The 24,489-nt window shown below is 42.6% G+C and overlaps 1 protein-coding gene across 1 annotated transcript; it reads left to right on the plus strand.

The window, feature by feature from the left end:
- The first annotated feature begins 12,753 nt into the window (after positions 1–12,753).
- LOC133229910 (cationic amino acid transporter 3-like) lies at positions 12,754–19,348 on the plus strand. The gene is given in 13 exon segments (XM_061386662.1): positions 12,754–12,937; positions 12,940–13,130; positions 15,567–15,723; positions 16,547–16,724; positions 16,970–17,082; positions 17,244–17,469; positions 17,586–17,653; positions 17,656–17,724; positions 17,827–17,929; positions 18,120–18,319; positions 18,519–18,685; positions 18,954–19,062; positions 19,230–19,348. Coding segments are annotated over 13 exon segments (1,884 nt in total).
- Positions 19,349–24,489: the final 5,141 nt, after the last annotated feature.

Raw genomic sequence — 24,489 nt, forward strand, 5'->3', positions numbered from 1 at the left:
TGATAAAAGAGATATATAATAAAAGAATCACATGCATATGTAATATTTTGTGTGCCCCAAGATAGAGAAAATTCTATTTAGCAAATGTTATCAAGGGGAATTCATTTGGGGAAAAAACATTTGTGAAACTAATTGAAATGGAAAATGGGACTTTAAAGCCATGTCTTATCTGAGAGTGATGTTGCCCATTGAAATTAGAATGGACAAGCAATAAATGCTGGAGAGGGTGTGGAGAAAAGGGAACCCTCTTACACTGTTGGTGGGAATGCAAACTAGTACAGCCACTATGGAGAACAGTGTGGAGATTCCTTGAAAAACTGGAAATAGAACTGCCTTATGATCCAGCAATCCCACTGCTGGGCATACACACTGAGGAAACCAGAATTGAAAGAGACACGTGTACCCCAATGTTCATCGCAGCACTGTTTATAATAGCCAGGACATGGAAGCAACCTCGATGTCCGTCAGCAGATGAATGGATAAAGAAAGCTGTGGTACATATACACAATGGGGTATTACTCAGCCCTTAAAAAGAATACATTTGAATCAGTTCTAATGAGGTGGATGAAACTGGAGCCTATTATACAGAGTGAAGTAAGTCAGACAGAAAAACACCAATACAGTATACTAACGCATATATATGGAATTTAGAAAGATGGTAACAATAACCCTGTATACGAGACAGAAAAAGAGACAGTGATGTATAGAACAGTCTTGGACTCTGTGGGAGAGAGAGAGGGCAGGATGATTTGGGAGAATGGCATTGAAACATGTATATCATATATGAAATGAGTCGCCAGTCCAGGATGCTTGGAGCTGGTGCACTGGGATGACCCGGGGGGATGGTATGGGGAGGGAGGAGGGAGGAGGGTTCAGGATGGGGAACACATGTATACCTGTGGTGGATTCATTTTGATATATGGCAAAACCAATACAATATTGTAAAGTTAAAAAATAAAATTATAAAAAAAGAAATTAGAATGGATAAATACTTTGTGACATAGTCACATGATATTTTCCAGCTTCGTTGTTGTTCAGTCCCTCATCTGTGTCCAACTCTTTGCTACCCCACGTACTCCAGCACACCAGACACCCCTGTCCTCCACTATCTCCAGGAATTTGCTCAAATTCATGTCCATTGAGTTAATGATGCCATCCAATCATCTCATTCTCTGTCACCCTCTTCTCCTCCTGCCCTTAATCTTTCCCAGAATCAGAGTATTTCCCAGTGAGTCAGCTCTATGCATCAGGTGGCCAAAGTATTGGAGTTTCAGCTTCAGCATCAGCTTTAATGAGATAAAATTCACAAATAACTCTGGTTGAGTTTAAAATGTAGAATATGATGATGTGATGGAATACCCTACTGCAATGAGTATGGACTATCTCAGCTATATGCAGCAACCCTACACAGTATGTCTGAACACAATATTGAGTTGAAAGAGCCAGACTAAAAAAGCACATAGTATGAGGTCACTGTGGATTCTTTACCAGCTGAGCCACCAGAGAAGCCCAAGAATCCTGGAGTGGGTAGCGTATCCCTTCTCCAGGGGATTTTCCCGACCCAGGAATCAAACAAGGGTCTCCCACATTGCAGGCGGATTCTTTACCAGCTAAGCTACCAGATCAGATCAGATCAGATCAGTCACTCAGTCGTGTCTGACTCTTTGCGACCCCATGAATCGCAGCGCGCCAGGCCTCCCTGTCCATCACCAACTCCCGGAGTTCACTCAGACTCACGTCCATCGAGTCAGTGATGCCATCCAGCCATCTCATCCTCTGTCGTCCCCTTCTCCTCTTGCCCCCAATCCCTCTTAGCATCAGAGTCTTTTCCAATGAGTCAACTCTTCGCATGAGGTGGCCAAAGTACTGGAGTTTCAGCTTTAGCATCATTCCTTTCTCTGTGGGAGAGGGAGAGGGTGGGGAGATTTGGGAGAATAGCATTGAAACATGTATAATATCATGTATGAAACGAGTCGCCAGTCCAGGTTCGATGCACGGTACTGGATGCTTGGGGCTGGTGCACTGGGACGACCCAGAGGGAGGGTAGGGGAGGGAGGAGGGAGGAGGGTTCAGGATGGGGAATGCCGGTATACCTGTAGCGGATTCATTTCGATATTTGGCAAAACTAATACAATATTGTAAAGTTTAAAAATAAAATTAAATTAAAAAAAAAAAAAAACAAAGAAATCCCAGGGCTGATCTCCTTCAGAATGGACTGGTTGGATCTCCTTGCAGTCCAAGGGACTCTCAAGAGTCTTCTCCAACACCACAGTTCAAAAGCATCAGTTCTTCGGCGCTCAGCCTTCCTCACAGTCCAACTCTCACATCCATACATGACCACAGGAAAAACCATAGCCTTGACTAGACGAACCTTTGTTGGCAAAGTAATGTCTCTGCTTTTGAATATGCTATCTAGGTTGGTCATAACTTTCCTTCCAAGGAGTAAGTGTCTTTTAATTTCATGGCTGCAGTCACCATATTATATGAGATGAAATCAGTAAATGCTACTGGAAATCAGGACAGAGATTATTTTTGGAGTAATAGAGACCAGACAGGAGCATGTGGGGAGGGTAGGTGATGGGATACTGGTAATATTTTCTCTTTGTCTTAATATAAGTATGTTTACTTGTGAAAATTCATCAATCTCTATACTATGTGCATTTTTTCTTTTTATGTCGTACTCAAAAAAGATTTTTTAGATCTTTTTTATTAAGGTAACATTGTTTTATAACATTATATGAGTTTCATTGAATAACATATTTCTACCTTTATGTACCCAAATGTGTTCACAATCAAAAAAAAACTATTTATTAAGGATTTATAAACTAAGGATTATAACACACACAGCAAAGATGATTATTTCTGGAATCTTTCATTTGATAAGGTAAGGCAGAAAATTCTTTGGGTCCATGTGGGTCCCTACCAGTGTATCTTGGTAAGTGGAAGAATTTTTTGTTTTATCTTGGCTTGGAGTCTATTTATTCTCCTTCTCTGTCACATGTCTTTCCCTCAGCTCCCCTCTGATATAGTGTCAGTTCTGCCAAGTTGACTTGGTTTCAGAGATTTGGACAATTTGCTATATGCAACCAGTACATGGACATTATACCCACAAGTCCAAGGCACAGAAACCAGTTAGTATCAAAAATAGGATGTATAGGGAGAGGCATGAGGTAACAGAGACACAGACAGAAACAGAGAGAAGGAAAAGAAGTGTTTCCTTTCAAGACAGAAAAGGTTGTCAGGAAGAATGGCAAAGTTGGAAGGACTAAAATACTTAAAACTTGGGAAAGGCTTCTGATCATGAATCACAGGTCACAATGATCTCAAGTCAATTTAAAATATTCATATATAATGTACATACAAAGCACCCAAATTCAACTATGGTTATAAAATTAAGTAATAAATTCATAAGCTTGAGGATGTACGTGAAAAATAGATGCAGGAGACATAAGAGTTGCAGGTTCAATTTATGGATGTGGAAGATCCCCTGGAGAAGAAAATGGCAACCCACTCCAGTATTCTTGCCTGGGAAATCCCATGGAGAATGGAACCTGGTGAGCTACAGCTTGTGGGGTCACAAAGATTTGGACATGACTGAAGCGACTTAGCATGAATGCACACATGCAGTATTTGAGAGATAGAGGTCATGGGTCAGGGAAATTAGGGAAGAGATGGTGGTAATATTAAAAAGCAGAGACATTACTTTGCCAACAAAGGTCTGCCTAGTCAAAGCTTTGGTTTTTCCAGTAGTCATGTATCGATATGAGAGCTGGACTATAAAGAAAGCTGAGTGCTGAAGAATTGATGCTTTTGAGCTGTAGTGTTGGAGAAGACTCTCTAGAGTCCCTTGAACTGCAAGGAGATCCAACCAGTCCATCCTAAAGGAAATCAGTCCTGAATATTCATTGGAAGGACTGATGCTGAAGCTGAAACTCCAATACTTTGGCCACCTCATGCGAAGAGCTAACTCACTTGAAAAGACCCTGATGCTGGGAAAGATTGAAGGCGGGAGGAGAAGGGGACGACAGAGGATGAGATGGTTGGATGGCATCATCGACTCAATGGACATGAGTTTGAGTAAACTCCAGGAGCTGGCGAAGGACAGGGAGGCCTGGTGTGCTGCAATCCATGAGGCCACAAAGAGTTGGACACGACTGAGTGACTGAACTGAACTGAAGAGTCAACTAGTACATTTTGATCCCATGTTGGTGGTTTATGTCCAATGTTTTAGCATGTGTGTCACTTGATGAGTGCTATAATCGTGCCAACTCATCACCAGCTGGCACCCCAACCACCCAACTCTGATTCTTGCTTCAGGGCTTTTCCTTCTCTGAAGAGTAGTGCTCATTACCTCTTCCATTCTCCTTCCCTTCTCTGGCTGTATGCTCAGGTCTCCCAGAAAACAGAGCTCCTTGAAGAAGAGGACCAAGTCACCTTTATCCTCTTCCCTCCCTGTGTTCAAGGCTGGGCACAGCCACAGTGTTTCTTGTATGCTTGTGCTGCTTGAGTTAATATCAAAGATGTTAAACTTCCCTTCTTCTGGTTGGGATCCAGCTGTCCTTGGGGGTTCCCCACACTGGAGTGTCTCAGGTCAGGTACAGAGTGTGCAAAGTCAAGTAGTGTAAAAAAAAAAAAAAAAAAAAACCTAGGTGTGAGGATGGCTGTGAGTTGGGTCTCCAGTTTTATAGCCCCTACATCTCAGGGTCCTTAATGATGGATAAATTCAAGTGTCCACAGAAATAATCAAAAAACAGTGCATAATTGAAATAGAAGAGAGTTTTATTTGAGCCAAATAGGATGATAGCTCTGAAGGCAGTCTCTCGGATAACTCTGAGGAACTGCTCGGTTGAAACATGGTTTTCACCATGTCTTATGCCTTATTCAAATAAAGCACACACATCAAATGTGACAGGGCACATTCCTTCAAGGTTTCAAAAGAGACAGACTCGGTACATAGACAACAACAGAGAAGCAGCCTGGTGTCTGGGAAGGGAACCATAAGGAGTGCTAACAAGGACACCATGAGAAGGGAGTTACTCATCCTTATCTTCAAAACGACGTTCTCTACCTCAAGCCTTAAAGCAAATGAGCTGTGAGGGTTGGACAGGCTGTCTTCATTCACACAAAATTCAGGCTGAACCATGGATGAGCCAAAATGACTTCCCCATTCCTCAACATGTGAACATTTTCTCTGGCAAAAGCAGATAAAAATCTTAGAAGCATGTGATCCAGCAATTTATTTCTGAGGCTATATCCCAAAATTGAAAGCACACTCTGGAATAGACATTTGTACAGCAATGTTCTTAGCAGCATTTGTTCACAATAGCTAAAACATGAAAGCAACCCAAGTGCCCACTGATGAACAAATCAGATCAGATCAGATCAGTCGCTCAGTTGTGTCCGACTCTTTGCAACCCCATGAATCGCAGCACGCCAGGCCTCCCTGTCCATCACCAACTCCTGGAGTTCACTCAGACTCACGTCCATCGAGTCAGTGATGCCATCCAGCCATCTCATCCTCTGTCATCCCCTTCTCCTCCTGCCCCAAATCCCTCTTAGCATCAGAGTCTTTTCCAATGAGTCAACTCTTCGCATGAGGTGGCCAAAGTATTGGAGTTTCAGCTTTAGCATCATTCCTTTCAAAGAAATCCCAGGGCTGATCTCCTTCAGAATGGACTGGTTGGATCTCCTTGCAGTCCAAGGGACTCTCAAGAGTCTTCTCCAACACCACAGTTCAAAAGCATCAATTCTTCAGCGCTCAGCCTTCCTCACAGTCCAACTCTCACATCCATACATGACCACAGGAAAAACCATAGCCTTGACTAGACAGACCTTTGTTGGCAAAGTAATGTCTCTGCTTTTGAATGTGCTATCTAGGTTGTTCATAACTTTCCTTCCAAGGAGTAAGCGTCTTTTAATTTCATGGCTGCAGTCACCATCTGTAGTGATTTTGGAGCCCAGAAAAATAAAGTCTGACACTGTTTCCACTGTTTCCCCATCTATTTCCCATGAAGTAATGGGGCCAGATGCCATGATCTTCGTTTTCTGAATGTTGAGCTTTAAGCCAACTTTTTCACTCTCCACTTTCACTTTCATCAAGAGACTTTTTAGTTCCTCTTCACTTTCTGCCATAAGGGTGGTATCATCTGCATATCTAAGGTTATTGATACTTCTCCCGTCAATCTTGATTCCAGCTTGTGTTTCTTCCAGCCCAGTGTTTCTCATGATGTATTCTGCATAGAAGTTAAATAAGCAGGGTGACAATATACAGCCTTGATGTACTCCTTTTCCTACTTGGAACCAGTCTGTTGTTCCATGTCCAGTTCTAACTGTTGCTTCCTGACCTGCATACAAATTTCTCAAGAGGCAGATTAGGTGGTCTGGTATTCCCATCTCTTTCAGAATTTTCCACAGTTTATTGTGATCCACAGAGTCAAAGGCTTTGGCATAGTCAATAAAGCAGAAATAGATGTTTTTCTGGAACTCTCTTGCTTTTTCCATTATCCAGCGGATGTTGGCAATTTGATCTCTTGTTCCTCTTCCTTTCCTAAAACCAGCTTGAACATCAGGAAGTTCACGGTTCACATATTGCTGAAGCCTGGCTTGGAGAATTTTGAGCATTATTTTACTAGCGTGTGAGATGAGTGCAATTGTGTGGTAGTTTGAGCATTCTTTGGCATTGCCTTTAATGGATAAGCCAATTGTGATGTATACATGGGTAAGATTCAGGCCACCCAAGATGGCTGTTCTCTTGCTCTCTGTACAACCCCTACTCAGCCCACATCCTACTCATATGACTTCACTCTAAATCTTATGGTCTAATCAGTAAATGCCTACATACTTTACATACTTTATCCATACTTTATTTTCTTGGGCTCCAAAATCACTGCAGATGGTGATTGCAGCCATGAAATTAAAAGATGTTTGCTCCTTGGAAGAAAAGCTGTGACCAACCTAGACAGCATATTAAAAAGCAGAGACATTACTTTGCCAACAAAGGTCTGTCCAGTCAAAGCTATGGTTTTGCCAGTAGTCATGTATGGATGTGAGAGTTAGAGAGTCATTTCCTAGGCAGGTTGATAAGGAGTCTAGGGGTCCCCAAGGAGAGAGGGGTCTGGAATTCTCAAGGAGGAAGAAAGGACAAACTTTTTTTCCTTCTCTACGTTCCTTATGATTATATAACAATAATGTATCCTGCCTGAGGACAGTCTCTGGATTAAGGGCAGTCTCTGGATTAAACCTTCTGTTATCTTAAAATGTAAATTATGGGAGTAGACCTGGTCTTTACAAGGATGTATCCTGCCTAAGGACAGTCTCTGGATTAAACCTTCTGGCTAATTCTGTTATCTTAAAATGTAAATTATGGGAGTAGGTCTGGTGAGGTCTTTACAACCCCCGGACATTCTTTGGATTCATTGGAGAGTATATAACTTCATTGCTAACACTAGCAAGCGGGTACTTTTTCTGCCCGCTTCTAATGCCTCTGTCAGAAGCTTTCTCTATCTCCTTTATACTTTAATAAAACTTTATTACACAAAAGCTCTGAGCGATCAAGCCTCGTCTCTGGCCCCGGATTGAATTCTCCTCCGGGGGCCAAGAATCCCGGTGTCTTTGCATGATTCAAGAACAACCTTTCAAGTTGGACTATAAAGAAAGCTGAGAGCTGAAGAATTGATGCTTTTGAGTGGTGATGTTGGAGAAGACTCTTGAGAGTCCCTTATACTGCAAGGAGATCCAACCCGTCCATCCTAAAGGAAATCAGTCCTGAATATTCTTTGGAAGGACTGATGTTGAAACTGAAACTCCAATACTTTGGCCACCTGATGCAAAGGACTGACTCACTTGAAAAGACCCTGATGCTGGGAAAGATTGAGGGCAGGAGGAGAAGGGGACCACAGAGGATGAGATGGCTGGATAGCATTACTGACTCAATGGACATGAGTTTTCGTAGGCTCCAGGAGTTGGCGATGGACAGGGAGGCCCGGCATGCTGAAGTCCATGGGGTTGCAAAGAGTTGGACACGACTGAGCAACTGAACTGAACTGAAAAACTGTTCTAAACTGTAACTTGTCCACCTGAATAGCTTATCAAAGAGATAGTGAAGGGTGTGTTCCTCTGCTGGTTTCCCTGGTAACCAATGAACCAACCTGATGTTAATTCCTCCTATAACTAGTCACCTCCCCCTCCCCCCAGTAGTGAAGACTACCACCATGTCCTGCCTACCCTCTGGTAAACATGGTTGAGGTGTCACTCCAGGACCTTGCTTCAAACATGTAAGATTCCCCCTATTCATTAAAAGATGATTGTGGGCTCTTTCTTCAGTCTTGAAGCTGAGAAAACACAGGGCTTGCAGGCGTGGGGTTGCAGCCCAACATTATATATAATAAAGTATTCTTCAGCATTTAAAAGGAAAGGATTTTATAGTTTATCCATGCTGCAACATGGATGAACTTGTGGACATTTTACTAAGTGAAACAAGTCTCACTGGAAGAGACTTTAGACTATATTTGATTCCACTTAAATGAAGTACCTAGAATGGTCAGGTTAATAGAAACTTAAAGTACAGTGGCAATTGCCAGGAACTGGGAAAGGAGAAAAGGGAAATTGTTTTTTGTTTTTTGTTTTAGATTTTATTTTATTTTTAAACAGGGAAATTGTTGATAATGGGCACAGGGTTGATGTTTTGCCAGATGAAAAAAGGTCTGGACTTTGGTTGTATAAATGTGAATGTATTTAACCCTATGGAACTGCAAACTTGAAAATGGTTCAAGTGGTAAATTTTATGTTTTGCGTACTTTATCATAATTTTTTTTAAAAAAGCATTTCAGACACACCCTCCAAGGGTAACCACAGAAGAGTCAAGGACTGATAGAGATTCTACAGATGCTTCCCGCCCAACCAATTCCATCCCTACCCCAACTTAAGAGTTGTCTTTTGTGAACAGGGACTTTCTGCTTTAGTTTTTAGAGATGTATTGCTCCAGCCCTTGTTGTTAACTCACTAAGTTGTGTCCAACCTCCTTGTGACCCCCATGGACTGCAGCACACCAGCCTCCCTTGTCCTTCATCATTTCCAGGAGTTTGCTCAATTCATATCCAGCTCCAGCCCCGCACGGCTTAAACTCAGCCTCCCAAACTGATCCAGTGCTCCAGGCTCTGCTCCAAGGACCCAGTATGTCTTGGGTCACCCTCTTCTGTAGGAGACTGGGCGCTGAGTTCACATCCTCCCAAAAAGACCTCTGCAACCCCAGAGTGTGGGGAGTCAGCCCGGCCTCTAACTGAGGGTGGAGAGAATCAGTTTTCAGATGAAAACAAAAGGAGCTGGGAGTTATACGTAGGTTTTGTGAGAAAAGGTAGGGGATGGGGATAAATTAAAAGACACTTACTCTTTGGAAGGAAAGTTATGACCAACCTAGATAGCATATTCAAAAGCAGAGACATTACTTTGCCAACAAAGGTCCGTCTAGTCAAGGCTATGGTTTTTCCAGTGGTCATGTATGGTTGTGAGAGTTGGACTGTGAAGAAAGCTGAGCACCGAAGAATTGATGCTTTTGAACTGTGGTGTTGGAGAAGACTCTTGAGAGTCCCTTGGACTGCAAAGAGATCCAACCCATCCATTTTAAAGGAGATCAGTCCTGGGTGTTCATTGGAAGGACTGATGCTGAAGCTGAAACTCCAATACTTTGGCCACCTCATGCGAAGAGTTGACTCATTGGAAAAGACTCTGATGCTGGGAGGGATTGGGGGCAGGAGGAGAAGGGGACGACAGAGGATGAGATGGCTGGATGGCATCACTGACTCGATGGACGTGAGTCTGAGTGAACTCCGGGAGTTGGTGATGGACAGAGAGGCCTGGCATGCTGCGATTCATGGGGTCACAAAGAGTCAGACACGACTGAGCAACTGAACTGAACTGAACTGACTGGGGATATTGCATCCATGCCCAGAAGCACTGAAATACCTTTTCCTGATTGGTGTTCTAACAATAGTAAAGATTACTCTTATGTAGGGTTTATGATATGTGGACCACTGACCTCAGTCTCCTGTATACTCTTAATCCTTTGGGGGTTTCTCCTCTGTAGATATGGGGGTGACTGTAAGAGACTTGAGTATCCATGGATTTTAGTATCCACAAAGGATGACAGTATAGTGATTTTTATTAAATTACCTTGGGGTTTGTTACATCTGGCAATTTGGTGAAGCTAGCTCTGTTATTCATCATTTGCAGCAACTTTTTAAATAGTGATAAAACATAACATAAAACGTGCCATCTTAACACTTTTAAGTGTACAGTTCAGTAGTGTTAAGTATGCTTACACTGTTGGACAATCACTCTTCTGAATACTTTTCTTCTCATAAACGTAAAGCTATGACCCATTAAACAGTAAATCCCCATGTCCACCTCACCTCAGCCCCTGGAAGCCACCTTCTACTTTCTGTCTCTGTGAATTTGACTGTTTTAGGTATTTCACAGAAGTGGAATCATACAGTGTTTGTCTTTTCATGACTGGCTTATGACACTTGGTATAATTTCTCAGGATTCTTCCATGTTGTACCATGTGTCAGAATTTCTCTGTCTTTAAAACTGAATAATTTTCCATGCACCTTTAGATCACATTGTATTTACCCATTCCTTTGTGGATGAACATTTGCTTTGCTTCCATCTTTTGGCTACTATGAATAATGCTGCTATGAGCATGGGTGTACAAATTTCTCCTTGAGATTCTGTTTTAAGTTCTTTTGGGCGCACACCCAGAAGTGGAATTGCTGGATCATATTGTAGTTTTATTTTTAATTTTTGGAGGGACCACTGTAATTTATCTATAGCAGCTGCAACATTTTACATTCTTACTAACAGTGCAAAAGTGTTCATCAGCAGCATTTGAGCAAGAAGAAAACAGAGATTCAGGACAGTGAATGACTTCTTCAGGGTCATAGGGGTGGTGATGGAGCCAAGATTTTAATCATAGTTTCCTGGGTTTTTCCCCTTGCTCTTAACTAAAATGTTAAATGTGACTTTGGCATATCCAGTGTGGAAGCCTCCTGATAGGGACTTGTAATCTCTGGGTCAGCCTAGCCATGCAGAGCAGTGTAGTGAGGAGACATTTCATGCCCTCAAAGGAGCAGGAAACAGAATCCTGTCATTTCTGATTCAGAATGAAGGTTAGTTCCCCTCTCCCTCCAGGCAGGTGGGAGACCACTCTGGTTTGATACTTTTACTGAGCTGGACTAGAACCTGTCCCTCCCCACAAATTTCTTCTCATTCTGCCCCAAATCAGAGTTCTTATTCCTCATCATTCTGTGAGTAATGAAACAGAAAGCTACCAGGTTTCAGGATCTTTGGGGTAGGAATCTGAGCTCTCTGACCACCAAGCCCCTAAAAGAAGCACTTCAAACATGCTGAGGAAAGGAAGGAATAATAATGACAGTAATTTTCCCTGTTTTATACAGGAAAGGAAGGCAAACAGTGTCATGTATCTTGTACAAATCAGACAAGCTAATATGTAGCAGAGCTGCATTTGAATCAGGAGATTTCAGTTCAGTTCAGTTCAGTCGCTCAGTCATGTCCAACTCTTTGCGACCCCATGAATCGCAGCACGCCAGGCCTCCCTATCCATCACCATCTCCCAGAGTTTACTCAGACTCATGTCCATCGAGTTGGTGATGCCATCCAGCCATCTCATCCTCTGTCGTCCCCTTTTCCTCCTGCCCCCAATCCCTCCCAGCATCAGAGTCTTTTCCAATGAGTCAACTCTTCACATGAGGTGTACTTGGTTAGCTTTAATTTAAAAATCAGCATTATTATCCATTCAACTCATATCAACTAAGCACCTACTGTGTGCCAGGCTCTGCGATAGAAGCTTTCGCTTCAGTAGGGGCAGAAGACTTTTCTTTCAAGGTTCTTTAACTGGCATAGTAATTAAACTGACATGAGACAGATTAGCAAATATAACTTGCTTTTTCATTTTTGTTGTTGTTCAGTCGCTAAGTCGTGTCTAATTCTGTGACCCCAGGGACTGCAGCATGCCAGTCCTCCCTGCCCTTCACTATCTCCCAGACCTTGCTCAAATTCATCTCCATTGAGTCAGTGATGCCATCCAACCATCTAATCCTCTGTCACCCCTTTCTCCTCTAGCTCTCAAACTTTCCCAGCATCAGCATCTATATATATACTGGACACTATAAAAACTATGAGGCTCAAAGACAGGTAATTGAGGCTTCTGTGCTACCATGAGCTAAGGAATATAGGGTAGGTTTCTGGGTCTTCAAATGGGAGGAGGCAACCCACAGGAAGGTGGGAAGAGCAAATGCTTGGGAAACAAGTGTTTCCCACTCCATGCAGACAACTATTTCTGAAATAGTCTCAATAGCAATAGTGTCTTCCTGATATACACACCCTATCTAAATTATCTGAGCCATGAAGGGACAGGCAGAGTTTTTCTTGAGGCTGCTAAGTCTTAACTGCCTTCAGCTTAACACAATCCATGTGCCAAAGTGACACATTTTAGAGAAACAATTTCTACTCCCCATATCTTTAAGCAATACTTCAAGTAACTTTTGGAGCATATTAAAAGTCTTATTTATGTTTAAGAAAGCAAAACTCGAAGATGAACTTGCGCAATGAGTCTTTTTACAACCAATTCCCCATAGCTCTGTTGCTCCATGGAACTGGATGCCAAGAGTGGACAGGCAATCTTGACGACTTTGTGTCTTGTTTTCTCAGCAGATCATGGTCTCCTCAACTCCATCTAGGATGCTGTGTCAGGATGTTCACCAATTTGGTCAGAAGCTAGTCCGCAGGAGGCCATTGGAACCCAGAGCACGGGCTGAGAGTCACCTGTCTCGTTGTCTGAACACTCTTGACCTGGTGGCCTTGGGTGTGGGCAGCACTCTGGGGGCTGGAGTGTACATCCTGGTTGGAGAGGTGGCCAAGAACAAACTGGACCAGCTAGCATCATCTGCTTCTTGGTGGCCACCCTGACTACTGTATTGCCTGGACTCTGCTATGCTGAGTTGGGGGCCCGGGTACCAAGCACTGGTTCTGTATATCTCTACAGCTACATCACCATGGAACAGCTGTGTGCCTTCATCATTGGCTGGAACCTCATACTGTCCTTGTTCATTGGTGAGATGATGGAGTGGGAGAAAGCTGTGGGGTTTAAGATCAGGAAACTAGGAGGAGGGATTACATGACAAAGTGCTCACTCATTCATGAGCACTTTGTCACTATCCCACGGGTAGGAAGTGGGTATTAGTAGCAGGAAAAAGCCACAATTTCATCTTACCCAGCCCTCTCCTGCTTTCCTTAAATTATGGGACTAAGAATCTTGAAGGAAAAGGACTTGTAGGTAGTGGGTGAGAGGGAGGCATGTCCCACAGGCTCCTCCCCTCACCACATTGAAGCCTTTGTTTGGTTTTTGCCTTCGTGGGATTTTCCTTTATTGCTAGATTTAAATTGCAACCCTCATCTCCCAGCTCTCCTGGTTCAACTTCCCTGTTATATTTTCTGGCCCAACATTAACTTCCTCTTTACATATTAACTTGGAGAAAGAAATAGCCACTCACTCCAATATTCTTGCCTGGATAATCCCATGGACAGAGGAACCTGGTGTGCTACACTCCATGGGGTGGCAAAGAGTTGGACATGACTTAGGTATCTATCGAGCAAGCACAACATTTCCTCTTGAGAAATCTGTATGCAGGTCAGGAAGCAACAGTTAGAACTGGACATGGAAAAACAGACTGGTTCCAAATAAGGAAATGAGTACATCAAGGCTGTATATTGTCATCCTGCTTATTTAACTTATATGCAGAGTACATCATGAGAAACCCTGGGCTGGAAGAAGCACAAGCTGGAATCAAGATTGCTGGGAGACATATCAATAACCTCAGATATGCAGATGACACCACCCTTATGGCAGAAGGTGAAAAAAGAACTAAAGAGTGATGAAAATGAAAGAGGAGAGTGCAAAAAGCTCAACATTCAGAAAACTAAGATCATGGCATCTGGTCCAATCACTTCATGGCAATAGATGGGGAAGCAATGGAAACAGTGTCAGACTTTATTTTTGGAACTCCAAAATCACTGCAGATAGTGATTGCAGCCATGAAATTAAAAGACACTTACTCCTTGGAAGGACAGTTATGACCAACCTAGACAGCATATTAAAAAGCAGAGACATTATTTTGCCAACAAAGGTCCGTCTAGTCAAGGCTATGGCTTTTCCAGTGGTCATGTATGGATGTGAGAGTTGGATATACTAACGCATATATATGGAATTTAGAAAGATGGTAACGATAACCCTGTATACGAGACAGCAAAAGAGACACTGATGTATAGAACAGGCTTATGGACTCTGTGGGAGAGGGAGAGGGTGGGAAGAAAAAATATATATATATATACTACAATATATGAACAGTCAAACTGTGATGCATCCATATTATGGAAAACACAGCAATAAAACCTTGAATACACACACTAGAAGGGGTCTCAAGGGCATCATGCTGAGCGAAAAAAGTCAATCTTAAAACCTCACATTCTGTATGATTTCATTTGTCCTCAAAATGACAAAATTATACTGGTATAAAACAGTACAGAGGTTAAATGTTATCTGTCAGAGGTTAGAGAGAGTTTGTTGAGGGATGGGGCTAACCCAAGGAAGATCTTCACAGTGATGAAGTATTCCCATATCTTGAGTAGATTAATGGTTACAGAAATCTGCTCAGGAAAAAATGACATACATATACACACACTGAGTCAATGTCAATTTCCTAGTCTTAATATAGTGCTATAATTATGCAAGATGTGGCCACTGAAAGTACATGGGGATTCCTCTGCACTGTTTACAGCTTCCTATGAATCTATAATTATTTCAAAATAAAAAATTTAAAAAAATTTTAAAGGAGAAAGTGTCCTAAAAAGCACACAGCATTTGTAGCATATGCATATATTTAAAAATAAATAAAATACCAAGCTAAAAAAAAAAAAAAAGAAAGCTGAGTGCCGAAGAATTGATGCTTTTGAACTGTGGTGTTGGAGAAGACTCTTGAGAGTCCCTTGGACTGCAAGGAGATCCAACCCGTCCATTCTAAAGGAAATCAGACCTGAATATTCATTGGAAGGACTGATGTTGAAGCTGAAACTCCAATACTTTGTTGTGAAGAACTGACTCATTTGAAAAGACCCTGATGCTGGGAAAGATTGAAGGCAGGAGGAGAAGGGAACAGAAGATGAGATGTTGGATGGCATCACCGACTCAATGGACATAGAGTTTGGGTAAACTCCGGGAGTTGGTGATGGATAGGGAGGCCTGGTGTGCTGTGGTTCATGGGATCACAAAGAGTCAGACACAACTGAGCGACTGAACTGAATTGAACTGAAGCACAACATGTTAACTAGTTGATCCATTTTGTGAATCATCTGGGTCTACTCTCCCCACTCTTGAAAAGAAACTCTGAGATTTGGTATTTTGTATACTTTTTCCCTCAAAATACATCCCATGGTGCAAACTGAAGGTTCAACTTATATCTGTCAATGAATGTTCACGCTTCTACCACTGCAGGCACCGCAGTGTTTCCAGGGCCTGGAGCTATGCCTTTGACAGCCTCACTGGGAAGAACCACATCTCTCAGGCATTACAGAGGGTTTTCTCTCAGTATATGCCTGCCTACCTGGCCACGTACCCAGACTTTTTGGCACTGGCCCTGGTGCTGCTGCTTATGGGTGAGACGGGGTCAGAGATAGGATGAGAAGAGCGGGATGTGGGATGGGGGGAACTGGGAACTTGGCTGCAGAAGGCTTGGGGCTCCAGACTAGTGGGGGAATTAGGACTGGAATGAAGGGTCTGAGATAAGAGAGGAAGGAAGACACAACACAGACTGTTGTTTCCCAGTGTTGGCATTATCAGCAATTTGGGCTGGATCATTCTTTGGTGGGAGGGAGCTGTCCTGATCATTTTAGGGTTTGTTTTTAATCATTGTCAGATTTTGAATAGCATCCCTGCCCTTTGCTCACAGGATAATAATGACCCCCACAAACTGCAACAATCAGAATGTCTCTGGACATTGCCAAATGTCTCTTGGGAAACAAAATCACCCCCACCTGGCAATCTTTTACTTAGACTTGCAAATTCCTTTCTTGTCCTGAGACTGAAGATGTTTGTTTGAAATTCACACAAAATAAAATGAACCATTTTACTATATTCCCCCAGATGTATTGAGCTATTGACGTACGATATTATATAATTTTAAGATGTAGAAAGAGATGATTTGATTGATGTGTTTGTTGTGAGATGATGGCCACAGTAAGAAATTAACCATCTGAAAGTGCACAACTCAGTGGCACTTACCATGTTCACAATGTTGTACAACCGTCATCTCCCTCTGGTCCAAGCATTTTCATCACAACAGAAGGAAACCCCGTAACCACTGAGCAGTCTCTGTCCATCTCCCACCTACACAAACTCAAGCCTCTGAAAATTACTAGTTTTCTTTCCGTGTCTATGGATTTGGTTACTTTGGATGTTTCATAGTCCATCTTTCCACAGGAGTACTGATTCTGGGAGCTCGTCAGTCAGCCCTGGTTACTAAACTGTTCACAGGCATCAACATTTCAGTTCTCATCTTCATCATCGTCTCTGACTTCATTAAGGGAGACCTGCACAACTGGAACCTCACAGAACAGGACTACAGATCAAACACATCTGGATGCAATGACACCTATAGGTTAGGAGGGTCCTCTTGTCCATAGTAATGCTTGTAGGGGTACACAGGGCTGAGACTATGATGGGGACTAAAGAGACCTGGGATAACAGATCCAGTGAAGGGGGACCTGGAGCCCAGGACTTAGTATTAACTAAGTATCCTTATTATTATTAATACTAATAATCCTTAGTATTAACTAAGGATTCCAGTACAGATGGCTGACACACCTCAACTAAATTTTTTCCTCATTCCTTCTCTCACCATAGGTTGGGACCCCTGGGTTCTGGAGGGTTTCTGCCTTTTGGCTTTGAAGGGATTCTCCATGGAGCAGCAACATGTGTCTCTGCTTTTCTTGGTTTTGACAGCATTGCCACTACAGGTAACAAGGTCACTGTGTGTCCCATGAGGGATGTGGGTACAGTGTGGGCTGCCCTTGGGCACAGGGGCTAGTAGTAGGTCAGTCAGCTTTTGGAGATGCAAGAAGATATTGATTTTTTGTTTTCACCCCGGTGCTTTTACTGACCTCCACCACTGTTGCAGGGGGAGGAGCCCTAAATCCCCTTTGTTCCATCCCCTTGAGCATCATGATCATGATCTTCATCTGCTTTCTGGCGTACTACTCTGGTGTCTCAGCAGTGCTCACCCTCATGGTGCCCTACTACCTGATTCACCCTGTGAGCCCCTTGCCGCAGGCTTTTGTCCATGTTGGGTGGGACCCTGCCAGATATGTTGTGGCTGTTGGCACCCTCTGTGCTCTTTCATCCAAGTCACTGCCAAATTAAAAAGTATCTTAGCCCTAAGGATTGAGAGACAAGAGGGAAAGGCATGAAGACTAGGGAACAGTGTCCACGTCCTCACATGTGTTTCCATTTTCTCTTCTAGCCTAGTGGGTGTCTTGTTCCCTATGCCTCCTGCGATCTACTCAACGGCAGATGACGGGCTCCTTTTCCGGGACTTGCCCGGATCTACACCCACACCCGTACCACTGTCAAAACCACCTTGGTTTCTGGAATTCTTGCAGGTAAATAAGTAATGCTCATTTCTTCTTTGATCAGTTTTCTTAGCTTGGATATTCCCACTGGTTTCTCACTCTTTCTTCACTGTGTTTTTGCCCCAATTTTAGCGGTCATGGCATTACTCTTTGAGCTCAGTGACCTTGTGGAACTCTCTTCAATTGGGACCCTGCTCGCTTACATCGTGGTGGCTTTTTCTGTTCTTGTTCTCAGGTAAGACCCCACAACACCTTGACTGGGGATCCTGACATTGAGGGGATTGATGGGAAGGTAATTCTCTTCTGCTTTCATGCTGCCTTCTAAATTTTCTGCTATGGTTAAGCTGGGAAAGAGATGAACTAGACTGTCTGATGTTGGATGAGTAGGGGCTACTATTAACACTGCCGTCATACCTCTAATTCAGATACCAGCCAGACCAGAACGTAAGCAAGAATGAGAAAGCAAAAAATGAAATTGAGATTTGTGAATGTGACATGAGTTCTTTGGACCCTGTACCAGAAGCAGGAACCTCATGGATTCTAAAGAGACTATGTGACCCTATCCACACCCCCACACACATCCAGAAATCTGGCCAGATTGTCTATGGATGTGCCTTCCTGCTTGGTGAGCAGTGGGATTTCTCTTTGGTAATTTTATGAAATGGATGGTATGTGGAGGGAATGTGTCTTTTCTGTCAGCTGAGGTGTCTTGGAGATATGATGGCCCTTCCTGAGGTGGGCAGCCTGGGGAGGGGTGTGACCCGAGGTCCTGACATCTGTGTCTTCTGGGTCCAGCCTGTTCTCCTCCACCTTGACCCTTGCAGTTCTCCTGCTGATAATCCTGAGTCTGATCCTGGCCCAGTGGCCCAGCCAGGTGTTCTCTGGAGACCCCGTGCTCACAACAGTGGCTGTGCTGCTGCTGCTGCTCACCACTGGGGTCACGGTCATCATCTGGAGGCAGCCCCAGGACCCCTCCCCTCTTCCGTTCAGGGTAGGTGACCCTATGTGTCCAAAGTGTCCACCTTGAGTGAATGAAGTCTGCGTGCTTCAAACCCTAAACATCATTTGCTGGACCAGGAATGAGAGGAGTTATTAAAACTAATGAACTCTTCCTTGATCCACACTCAGTGCTTTACATACACTATCTCAGTAGGCACTGAACACACAGCCTGAATTGGACTGAACTTGTCCCACCCACATGGGGTAGGGTCTTTCAGATGTCTGGGCTGTGTTCAGGGATGAACTGACTCTGCCCACAGGTCCCTGCTCTGGCTGTCCTCCCACTGGTCAGCATCTTCATGAATGTTTACCTGATGATGCAGATGGCGTCTGGGACCTGGGCCCTATTTGGGGTCAGGAATGTGATTGGTAAGTGGTTTTCTTGGAAAATGAGACCCCTTAAGTGACTGAACCCAACCATCTCCCTGCTACCTCTCTCCTAAACTGTGTCAGATACCATAATAGGAGACCTACTGGGCATTTGTAAGTGAGGAGAGCACCTACTTTCCCTTCTCACTGTCTCATTTCCCTACTAGGATCTGTCACATACTTAGGATATGGGATCCGACACAGCTTGGAGAACAATGAGCCACAGCCACCAGCCTCCACCACCCAGAATCTGGACAAAAACATCCCTGGTGCTGGTTCATCTTAACCAAAGGACATCGATGTTGTGTGGAATCCCTCCATGCCCTGGAAGATCTGCTGGTTCAAAGGGTACTTTGAGCCTCTAGGGAGTGTGAATGTGGGATGTATTTAGAATCCTGTATACATTGCTCTTGCCTGGAAAATCCCATGGATGGAGGAGCCTGGTAGGCTGCAGTCCATGGGGTCGCTAAGAGTTGGACACGACTGAGTGACTTCACTTTCACTTTTCACTTTCATGCACTGGAGAAGGAAACAGCAACCCACTCCAGTGTTCTTGCCTGGAGAATTCCAGGGACGGGGGAGCCTCGAGGGTTGCCGTCTGTGGGGTCACACAGAGTCAGACATGACTGAAGTGACTTAGCATAGCATAGCATAGCATAGCATACATTGCTAGTGGACACAATGACTTAAATGTTATACAGTTTTAAAGTAAACTTTTCAAAGCATAATATACATACAGAAAAGTCCATGTTTCATAAGCATACAGCAAGATGAATTTTCACAAAGTCCAAAAAATGTAACCTGCAACCAACAGAAGAAATAAAATATTAACTGGCACATAAGAAGCATCGTGTGCCAATTTCCAGTAAAAACACAGAGATGGCAACATGGGGAAAAAACACAGGTAACTATATATTGTGTCAAGAGTTGCACTTTATGTATTAGGACACAAATATGTTGGATGTAAAAGTAAGGTAAGAGATACATTGTGAAAACAGTAACCAAAAAAAGCTTGCACAGTCATATTAATATCCAAAGTAGACTTTAAGAAAAAGAAAATAAAGTGGATCATTTCATAATGATAGAAGGAAAAGGTTATTTTTATCTTTTTCCTTGGTGACCAAGATGTAGTATGACGTTGGGTAAATAATCATTTTTCTTTACTTTTCTGTCACAGGCTTTAGAGTTGCACAGTAGAGTTGAACAGATAAAGTTCTTAATTGAAAAACAGAAACAAAAATGAAACACCCTGCATTGCCAGAGGCAAGAGTAAGGGATGGGAAGTAATGGTTGGTTAATAAATGGTTACAGTCGAGAGGAACTAAAAGATAAGAAGTGAAACTGGAGGGGCAATATAAAAAGCCGTTGCTGTAGGACAGAATGCTTGAAATTGAGATTATGGACATTGAAGATGTTGGTAATAACAGAGTATAGTGTTGTTTGTGGGAATGAACACCCGAAGTAGAGTGAAGGAGTGATGGAAGACACGATACTGAAATAAAGTTATTAGATGAATTAAAACCAGATGGAGGAGGATGAACAGAATTAGGAAAATCAGTATCTTGAAGGACCTAGTGAAATTACAGACTCAGGAAACAATGGAGACTGAAACTGTCAGGTGAGACTGTGATGGAAGAGGCTGACATCACCTGATTGCTGCTCTTCCCTTACCACTGGGGGACAACCAGATACCCCGTGTTACCCAGTGTGCTGTAACAGGCAACACAGAACACCGCCCAGAACACAGCCCTGATGAAAAGTTGAGTCAGAAAGTCATCGAGCCTCTAGATCAACCACCAGCTCATAGCAGACGTGAGAGATAGACTCACATTTTAACTAAAAACATAATCAGCCAAACCAGAATATGGAGAGTTTTCCAAGAGAGAAAAGTGGTGCAGTTCCTGTAACAATTAAATGATGTGACCCAAACTGGACATTAACTCATTAACTAAATGATATCACCCATACAGGCATATCTTGGAGATATTGCTGGTTTACTTCCAAACTTCCCCAATAAAGAGAATTGGCAATAAGAGGAAAAATTTTTTTTTGTTTTCCAGTGTGTATAAAAGTTATGATCACACTACACTGTATTCTACTCAGTGTACACAGAATTCTGTCCAAAAAACAATGCATATGCCTTAATTAAAAAAAAAAAAAAGTTTTTGCCAAAATAATACTAAGCATCTATTGACAACATAAAGTAGCTATAAACCTTCAATTTGTAAAAATGCAGTATTTGCAAACCATAATAAAGCCAGGTGTGCCTGTACATTTGCCTGTGTCTGTGCATATTAAAATATGAAACTGGAGCCTATTATACAGAGTGAAGTAAGCCAGAAGGAAAAACATAAATACAGTATACTAACGCATATATATGGAATTTAGAAAGATGGTAACAATAACCCGGTGTACGAGACAGCAAAAGAGACACTGATGTATAGAACAGTCTTATGGACTCTGTGGGAGAGGGAGAGGGTGGGAAGATTTGGGAGAATGGCAATGAAACATGTAAAATATCATGTAGGAAACGAGTTGCCAGTCCAGGTTCGATGCATGATGCTAGATGCTTGGGGCTGGTGCACTGGGACGGCCCAGAGGGATGGTATGGGGAGGGAGGAGGGAGGAGGGTTCGGGATGGGGAACACATGTATACCTGTGGCGGATTCATTTTGATATTTGGCAAAACTAATACAATTATGTAAAGTTTAAAAATAAAATAAAATTAGAGAAAAAAAAAGAATTATACTGTAAAAAAATAAAATAAAATAAAATACGTATATGTTGGGACTTCTCTGGTGGTCCAGTGGTTAAGACTGTGTTTCCACTGCAGGGAGCACAGGTTCAATCTAGGGAGCACAGGTCAGGGAACTAAGATCCCACATGCTGCACAGCACGACCAGAAAAATAAAAATAAAATGAAATATGTACTGTATAATTAATACACATATAATATATACATAAAATATATATTAAATATATTTCATAAGGTTTATTGTGTATCTGAGTTTCACTTTTCACTCTATCTAGGTGTCTTTTACTTCTATTTGCTAAATCTCTCACCCCTGTTCTCTGCTTATGCTCTCTGCATTCTTATCTCTTCTTGTAACATTAGTGACACAAGGTAGGACCTCTTCTAATGGGCTTCTTTAAGCTTAATTATGTCTTTAAGGTGCTATCACCAAATACAGTCATATTCTAAGGTCCTCAGAGTCTGGACATCACATATGAATTTGAGAGCAAGGAGACACAGTCAGCCCACAAAATATTTGACTACCATTTTCTTCCCAGTAGCCAAACCAGTGTCTTGAAAACAGTGAGTGTCAGTATTATTAGATGACATATACAATGAAAGAATGTCATGTATATGTAATGTTTCAAGTATCCCAAGATGGAGAAAATTTTATTTACAAGATGTTATCAAAGGGAGTGTGCAATATTTGCTTGGGAAAAAATATTTAGTTAAACTACTTGGGATGGAAAATGAGTCTTTAAAGCCACGTCTAATCTATGAGTGGTTCTGGCCAGATCATTTTGCAGGAGAAACAAAATACAGGGAAAAATTGGGAAGGGGAAAGGAAGGTGGTGAAGGGGTTCTGTAAGGTGAGAATGTCTTCCCTTGATCTGGACTCTCACTTTTGTATGAAAATTATGAAGTGACAGGTGTAGGTCTCATGGTAAGTTATAAAGGAGTTTTAAAAATTATTCTTATTGGCTGAATTGGTTAGCGCTGCAGTCCCTAACCTTTTTGGCACCCGGGACCAGTTTCATGGAAGACAGTTTTCCCTTGGGAGAGGATGGTTTGGAGATGACTCAAGCAGATTACACTAACTATGCACTTTATTTCTGTTATTATTACATTGCGATATACAAGGAAATAATTACACAATTTGCCATAAGGCAGAATCAGTGGGAGTCCTGAGCTTGTCTTCCTGCAACTAGACGGTCCCATCTAGGGCTGATGGGAGACAGTGACACCCTAAGTGTGTTGCTTATGTCCGGCTACTCCATAATCTCATTTTGATTGTTGTCACTGCTGAAAACTCTGCTTCCCAAAGATAGGATGTTGGAAATGGAAGCAGACTTTTCTCGGTGCATTTGCAGCAATCTCAGGATATTCCACTTTGACTTTGACTTTAACCCAGAACATATGGAAATTTGAAGTTGTCTCAAACATGACTTTTAAGGGCACCATCATCTGTGATCTCAAGCAGTTGATCCTCTTCTAGCATGGACAAAGTCGATTCACCTGGCTTACTCACAGATGAGTCACAGATCCATTCCTTCCCGGTTCAGGGGTCTTCTGTGGTTGGGAGATAATGCTCAAACTCTTGAAAGCTGACATGGGTGATCGTGCACCAGCTGGAAGAAAGAAGGTCCTGGCTCAGTCTCTTTCAAAACCTCTGCTAATGTTTGAAACATGTCAAAAACCCCAATGCTCACTAGTCTCCCCTGTAATTCCAGTTTGGCTTTGAATGCAGCCACTTTACCTGCCTACTTCAACACACTTGTCATTCTCAGAAGTGACAGATTGAGTTTATTAAGCAGGTTGAGTATGTGACACAAGTAAGGAAGTTTTGCGACCCATTCTGTGACACTGAAATGTGCTAGCAGTGGTGACTGATTTTCTTAAAAAAATCTCTGGAGCAGCTCTCAAAACTCAGAAATGCTGGCCTGTGATCTACCTTTAGCTTTCTCACTTCTGTGTATAAAAGAAGACGTGTGCTCTGTATGCATCTCCTCACAGAACCGTGTGAATAGATGTGAGTTAAGGGCATGAACATCAATTCGTTGATAATTTTAATCACATCCTGCAATACGTTGTTAAGTTCAGGTGACGTTCTCTGGCTCGTCAGCATTTCTCTATGGAGGATACAGTGCAAAGATCTACATTCAGAAGCGACCTCTTTGACCCAAGTAATGAAACCAGAAATCGGTCCAGTCACGGCAGCTGCTCTGCCTGTGCATATATTAATACAAAATGACCAATTCAGTTTTCCTGATCTGTAAACATTCAAAGATTTGAGTAATTCTGCAACCATGGAGTTGGTTGGCAACAAAAGTGCACATAACATATCCTCATGCACATCTTCCTGAAAAATAAATTGCCCATAAACAAGCCTTGTTGCCTTGTTATCAACATCGGTAGACTTGTCAACCAGGACTGCGTACCACAGCGACTTATTAATCCTCTCTAACAATTGTGCCTTGATAGTCTCTGCTGTTTCATCCATTCATCTTCTTATGGTGCCAGCCAAAAGAGGAACATGTGCCACCTTTTGAACTGCAGCCTCTCCTAAAAGTTCACAACAAATGCCCTTAACAGCTTGTGCTTGTGCTCAATTGTGTCCTACTCTTTTGCCACCCCATGGACCATAGCCCTCCGGGCTCCTCTGTCCATGGAATTTGCCAGGCAAGAAACCTGGA

The sequence above is a fragment of the Bos javanicus genome, chromosome 18, assembly GCF_032452875.1.
Source record: "Bos javanicus breed banteng chromosome 18, ARS-OSU_banteng_1.0, whole genome shotgun sequence".
Classification (NCBI taxonomy): Eukaryota; Metazoa; Chordata; class Mammalia; order Artiodactyla; family Bovidae; genus Bos; species Bos javanicus.